At 34.2% G+C, this 7,212-nt stretch overlaps 1 protein-coding gene across 1 annotated transcript; it reads right to left on the minus strand.

Annotated features, from left to right (window-relative positions):
• Positions 1-56: 56 nt before the first annotated feature.
• LOC125814067 (protease Do-like 5, chloroplastic) lies at positions 57-6,930 on the minus strand. The gene is made up of 8 exons (XM_049493519.1): positions 6,697-6,930; positions 5,293-5,436; positions 4,898-4,960; positions 4,697-4,786; positions 3,289-3,411; positions 2,727-2,814; positions 1,971-2,045; positions 57-544 (listed from the first exon to the last, which is right to left on the minus strand). Exons 1-8 carry the CDS (start codon positions 6,913-6,915, stop codon positions 438-440), a joined length of 909 nt encoding a protein of 302 aa, XP_049349476.1. The 5' UTR covers positions 6,916-6,930; the 3' UTR covers positions 57-437.
• Between the last annotated feature and the right edge of the window lie 282 nt (positions 6,931-7,212).

Genomic DNA, 7,212 nt, shown 5'->3' on the forward strand with positions numbered 1-7,212 from the left:
TGGAGGAAAATAATCTTCCCATAGAATTTAGCATAAGTTACACAATGTTCAGTTGGTTCTCTTCACACAAAACATAATATTGAATACAGTGTTTGGTTCATGTTTTTCTTTTCCACATAAGAAAAATGAATTGTGAAAGCTACAAGAGTAACAGTTAATAACATGGTCTTTTCCCAGCTCTAAAATGAAGCCTTTTTTGTCAAGTTAATACCATCCAATGAACAAACTAAAACTGCATTAAGGATCAAAGGTACCACTCAAAGAGATGAAAAATTGTTAATGTTGGATCATGGAATATTTATAGTCAAGAATTATCTACATGATGAAATATGTATCACAAGCGCTAAGAGCTATAGCTCGGAATTCGCTTATGAGTGAGCTTCCTTCCTTATGCTTTGGCCTGACCTTCCTTCAAGGAACTTTCTGATTACAGATATTCAATATCTGTCTTTGTAACTTGTTCCATAAACGATCAGGTAAGGTATGGTCCGTACAACTGTGTCAATCGGTATGGCAAAGTTAACCCCCGAGGACATACCCGAGCCTGCAACATGAATGAAATCTCAAAAGCAATTAGAAATTTCCTCAGATTTCATCCTTTTCTGATCACTAAGTTTCTGTATATATAAAATATTTATGAAGACTAGGTCACCAGAGAGTATTAAACTCCTGTGAAGCAGCAAGAAAAGTAGATGCTCATTAAAGATCAAGTAACTGAAATGACTATTACAGATTCACCTGTCCAACTCTACAGCATCAAATAAGTGTGAGCTTTAATTTCTTTCAGATCACACGATTTTGCAGGACGCGACTTAAGGCTATGGTGCTCGGATTCTTCAAGAATGCTGCAGGGTGCGTGTTAAATCCTCCAAAAGTAGTGGATTATTGGAGGAACCGATACGGGTGTGACAACATTTTTGGAGAGTTTGAGCAACGAAGGCTAAAGGTCCTTTAGTAAAATCACAAAATGATGTAACCTGTAGGCTAATTAAGATTCAATAGTAAATATGTTAATCATTCTAGAATTGTGTGCTAAGTAGGCTTCTACATACTTCATCATAGGCCATTAGGGATGGTGAACTACAGCTTTTGTAATAGGCATAGGCTCTTAACCTTGTGATTAGGCTTGGATTATAATCTAAGCCAATCCAATTTTCTAACCTAGAAACCAAGCTTGATATACCACATTTCTAATTAAATAAATTTAAATTTTACCAAACTACGACTATAACTTTGATCATGTAACTATGGATGCAGCCAGATTAGCGAAATTCCTGAGCAGTCACTAGGATTAGTAAGCTTCTAAGTTTCTACTGATCTATGCTAATTCAGCTCTATTCTTGACAAACTCTTAGAAAGGAATAACCTCTGATCCTTCTGAGGGATTAATGATAAAATGCACATCTTTTACACCTTGTTATGCAAAGCACAATCCGTAACAAGCTTTTAGATAGCCGAAACGTTAATGCCAAATAATAAGAAGTTATGTTAATTGTATACGAAGTTTGACATAAAAAAGTATATAAATGGCAATGGATAAAAGATTGTGCATATGTTCTGCAGTATTAGGGTAGAGGGAAAAGCAAATACATTTTCCCGAAGGGGAGGACAGAACTAGATCCTACCAGGCCATAAAAATTCAACAGTTACCTAATACGTTGGCTTAGGATACGGGTAAGATGCTTGATGATTCCATGTGATGCAGAATTTAAACAGTTAAAATTTGAAAAATGAGAATATGATGAACACCAATGCTTCTACTTCTATCCTGGTCAACCTAGAGCAGAAGAATCAACATGTTCTGTGTAAAGATAAGAAGCAACAGGCATTTAATAATGTCAGCAAGCGATGAACCAACAGATGCAGACCTGCCAGCATTCATGTAAAAACGTATTTGAAAGGGAAAACCTTAAACGAGGGATCACCAATAAGAAAGAGAAAAAAGAAGAATATCAAGCAATCATTCTTACCTCTGCGGGTGAATGTTGCTGTATTTACACCAATTACATGACCAGATGAGTCAATCAACGGACCACCTGAATTCCCTGCATAAGTAACTATAAGTCAAACTAAATCTCGGCATGCATAACTTGATGAATTATGAGTTCTAATCAGGTAAAAGTATTCTACTTTGACAATTTCTGCAGTTAGAAATTGAACTTCATCCCTTAAATCAAACTGGCATTCAACCTTGTCGGCATCCTCATGTAAACCAGATAAACAACCATTTAACTGGCTCTGCTCTCTAAACAATGTGTTACATCCTACTCAAACAGTACATCATGAAGAGGTGACAGTTGTGCTTAGGGTGACAAATTAGCCCTTGAAAACATGACCCGCTCAACCCATCCAAGTTTGGGCTAATCATTTATTAACTCAACTCATTTCAGCCCATCAAGAAGTTCTGCTTCATCTGTAGCCTAAATTGACCCTGAGAAATCTTGTCAAAATATTTTCAAAACACAATCTTTATAATTGATATGTTCTATAGAGCCATAATTTTTTTTTATAAAAAAGATAAGTTTTATTATGTACTAAAAAATTATAAAAGAACAAGCAATGAAACGAAAACTTAGTAAGAATTGAGCTGTTTGGGTTATGCCCAAGTAACTTTTGGCCACCAATTTATTAACCCAACCCTTTTGACACCCCTACTTGTGCTATTCACCATAATTTTCTCACAAGTGATCATATCTTATACAGGAAAACTAAAGAATAATGTTTACCTGCATTAATTGCAGCATCTGTTTGAATAGCTCCTTTAATGGCAGCTCCATTTGGTGCAGGTATTTCCCTGCCTAATCCACTAACTACCTGTAACATTTGAGGTAATCAAATAAACAATAGTAACTTATTAACTATCTTTATTCCCTATGAATAATTGTTTTTTTTCCTTTCTCTATGGCATGGAGAAACATGAGCAAATTAAATTAATTTATAAACTTCAGCAGTTTCATGATTTTGGTTCCCTTTGGCCTAGGTATGACTGAATTCTGGAGTATGAGCATTTTTAGGATATTGAGAGTATGAGCTGAATAGAATATTTTCTTTGTTTATATCAAATGAAAAGCTATATACAGTAAAAGGAGAGAGCTGCCGTTCAATAGAAATGGAAACATTTAGCATCCTCAAAGGAAATCAAGATAACAAGTTATATACTGAGTAAGTTTAACAGAAATGCATGAAAAATAAATGCTAGAATCGCTCTTCCCTGGAAATGAAACCATAAAATGAGTCTCCACACGGGTATATTTCTTAACTTATAAATAAACTGTAGAAATGTATTACCCCAGTTGTGAGAGTGTTTTCAAATCCATAGGGATTTCCAATGGCAAAACAACTTTGACCTACACGTAGGTCGCGAGAGGTACCAACAGAGACTGGTTTTACTTCAACACCTTCAATATCAACCTGCAGTAGGATAGGAGACAATCAAACCCAGGGGACTCTTTAACTGACCAACTTTTATAGATATCGAATGTTGTTAGACAACTTTATTTTGCACATAGTTTTTTTTCTTCATGTTTAATACCCATTCTCGTTTAACATTTCATTTTCATTAGATCTAATCTAAGTGTTTTCACTTGTCTCTATTAAATTGCTTTTTTGTTAAAAGGAGAGAAGCAATGACAGATACCAATTGAGATTTTGGAGTATGAGGGGGTGTCGGAACGGTATGACAACAACAAACAACCCCTCTGTCAAAACAAATCGGGGTTGGCTATATGAATCCTCACTAGTCATATCTCCTCATTTAAAATCTAACTCATGTCATCATCATACCAAAAAAGGAAATAAAAGTGAAAAATAAGTTAAATATATAAGTAAATAATAATATTAAATGTTCTTTATATACTCACTTACATATAAAGGTCAAAATACTACTTGGAAAGCAATACGTTCAAAATAAACATACTAACTTCGTCTGTGTGAGCTTGCTCATATTGCCAGTCCTAAACCCAGATAACGGAGGAGGGGTTGCAACATGCTGGCAGCCGATGTAAAACTTGCTAACTCATGATGAATCCTCACATATAGACTGAAACTAGAAGACCTTGTATATAATTTTCTGAGACAGGCGAATAGTGCCTTATTTAGGTACGTGCTTAAAATTTGTATGAAATTGATCCCCAATAATTTCACCATAATAGGTTGATGGCGACTGTACATCACATTCATGCATTTACGATTCATGTGACGGTATTGATACTCTTGAAAGGTGTGCTATTTGCTCGCAGTTCTCTTTGTGTCTCTATTCCTAAGGTAGAAGTGCCATCTTTCCAAGTTATATGACGGTCTTCCCATTTTTAAACATTTCAAACGTTTTATACCAATCCATTTCCACACAACTTTCACAATTCAATGGCTCAAATTCGTTTAATTGTTCAAATTTAACACTTTGATATGATGTTTTCTCCATCAAACCTTTTAATATTTTGTTCCACAATAGCTATATAATATATAAACCAAAATTAATATCTCAACATCCGTGGCCATTCAAATATTGTCATATAAAATAGAATGGAAGGAGTTAGATTATGTTCTGTTTGTCATAGCGTACTTCAACTAACCAATCTATCTATAAGGAGAAATTTGGATAGTTATAATTACCAGTCTAAAGCTACCAGTATAGAAAATAAATTAGTAAACAAAATGGAAATTGACAACATTATTAAGTAAAATATCGATTTAACACCTTGAGAATGGCCAGATCATATGCTGGATCAACACCTACGATTTTCGCATCCTTAACTATGCTTTCTCCTTTAGCATTCACTAAAGAAACCTGAAAAGGAAACCTATAAAATTAGAATTACCTGAAATGGAGCAGTCCTGTTGAATATACAAATAAGAACTGAAAACAAAGGGATATAAAACACCAGGAATGCAGAAAAACCTTACAACGCTGCAATCCGATGTTATCAGTAGCTAATTTAGCAATGACATGGTAATTGGTTACCTGCAATAAACCCAAAATAATCATGCCCCATGCTCAGCAAACTGTCTGATTTTAGAATTATAAGTACACTGTGTTAGGTCAGTACTGAAACAAATTTACAGAAAAATTTTAAGCAAGATTTGAAGCAGGGTCTGAAATTTGAATGAGACAACCGAATTTCAACTGTGTGAAAATATTGGAGGCGGGAAACAAAAAACCAATGGAATCTTAATTCAAGTCTGACATCAAGCATTTAACTTTCTTGAGATAAGCAGCAGAGAGTTCATCCAATTAACATGGAAAATTCGGATATTCATTGCAAATTTGTAATCCATAGAGTCGAACAATCGTACAATGTGACCAAACTTATCCCAAATGAAGCCCGAACCTGTCCCTTCCACTTTTGCATTCTCATCGTCAGCAAGCACCTTAGTAGAGTCATTGGAGCCTTTAGCCAACTCAAGGTCCTTAATGAAAACAACAGAAGGGGAAGTTTCCTGCATTTGCATCATCAGTTCTGTTACTACATTTTGAACAGATAAACTCACCAATCAATAAACATGATAAGACAAAAATGATAATTTCGTCTTATTATTGTTGTGAAGATTTTTGGATGATTTATTCATGACCTCATTAAGAAACATTTAAATTTCTCGTAGGTCTGATTTATGGCATTCTTACTGATACTAAACCATATTAGCTTTGTGTGAACTAACATACTACTGCAAAATGGCTTAGGAGGATCTTATTGTTCAATGTATCTGTGATCTGTCCACTTAGATGTCCAATTCAAGGTCTTCAGAATAATGCACAAATTCCTTTCTACACCATCTATTCAGTAACACGAGACACACGTCTTTCAGATACAAGAAGATTTTGACTAGATTAACAACGACTGCAAAGTAGCGTACAAGTCACAACTATCAAGAGTTCACTTCCAACATTATACAATGAAGATACCTGAGTCACAAAGTTCGGTTAGTATATAATGGCTTCTTACTTCAAGACATCCAATTTTCAGTCTTCACTTTCCATACAGTAGCAAATGGTCTGGGGATTAACTTTGTAAGCTTAAAGAAGGGAGGGAAATTGATACTCATTAATTCCTCTCTATATGAAAGGAGTGTATAATATTATATTAGTTATAACGAAAGTACATAGTAGTTATTTAAAAGTTAGTTTGATGGAGAAATCTTTACACTGAAGTTTAATAAATTTGAATTGTTGAAAGTTGTCTAAAAATAGAATAGTGCAAATATTTTCCGAATGTTCAACTAAAAGAGTGTTATATATTGGAACGATGGGAACAACATTTACTTGATATAGGGATATAACACATTCTTGACTCTTCAAATTAAAAAATGGTCCTTTATCGAATTGTTCCAGGTTTCTACTCCAATTAAAGGAAATGGTTATTTTCACATATTCTTCAATAATATTTGAACAATAAAACAGCCAATATTTTCTGCATTTGGGCCATACCTAAGTCAATAAGTATAGGTCTCAACTTCAAATCCTAGTAGAGGCAAACACATGATTTCTTGTATATGCACCACTGAATTGAAGATAGCAGCACGTAACACAAGAAGTTAGTCTAGGTAAAGAATAAAGAAGCTAATTACTCTATTTCAATTTTCCATGTTACAAAATTAGGTATATTCGAAGCCAAGTCAAAATCAGACAAATAAATTGAAACGGAATCTACAACACACTGAGAGAGAGTCAGTTATTGGGTTTTCTTCTTGTATTTAATTTACCTGAAAGAGATGAACGAGTCTATCTTCTTCTTGTTGAGGCATTTCGATTTGGAAAGCACTAGCAGGAGAGTGATGAGATGTATATATGAAAGAGGAAAACAGAGAAGAAGTAAATATCAAAGCTTTACGCCTTGTACAATATTGAGGAGGAATTTTCGTTGGAATTGAAAGGAGGATATGCTGTGCCTGTGGAGAAACAACCACTCCCAACACCACCATAGCTGCCTCCTCAACCAATTTAGCACACACACTACACTAATGAGTTTAAAATAGATAAACCTTCCCTACGTGGCAATTTTTTTTAACAATAGGTGATAGTTCAGATAGAGATATGACATTGATAATTATGATATAAAATTTGCGGAAAAAAATGATAGTTTAGATATGTTTTTTTAATAATACAAAGATTAAAGTTGTATTGATCCTCAAGATTTAGCTTTAACCTCTAAAATTGAAGGATGTACTTTAATCTCTTTATAATTAATGCAAACATAATTAATACAAATATTATTAATA

Source organism: Solanum verrucosum, unplaced genomic scaffold (genome assembly GCF_900185275.1).
Source record: "Solanum verrucosum unplaced genomic scaffold, falcon-dt-bn FXZP01000271.1, whole genome shotgun sequence".
In the NCBI taxonomy this organism is placed as follows: Eukaryota; Viridiplantae; Streptophyta; class Magnoliopsida; order Solanales; family Solanaceae; genus Solanum; species Solanum verrucosum.

Excerpts from the sequence above, each read along its gene's own strand:
- LOC125814067 (XM_049493519.1), bottom strand. The coding sequence starts at position 6,915 with ATGGTGGTGTTGGGAGTGGTTGTTTCTCCACAGGCACAGCATATCCTC. Across the intron at positions 4,961-5,292 it reads GGGATAAGTTTGGTCACATT|GTAACCAATTACCATGTCAT; the intron begins GTACGATTGTTC and ends GGTTTATTGCAG. Across the intron at positions 2,046-2,726 it reads AGATGCTGCAATTAATGCAG|GGAATTCAGGTGGTCCGTTG; the intron begins GTAAACATTATT and ends TTACTTATGCAG.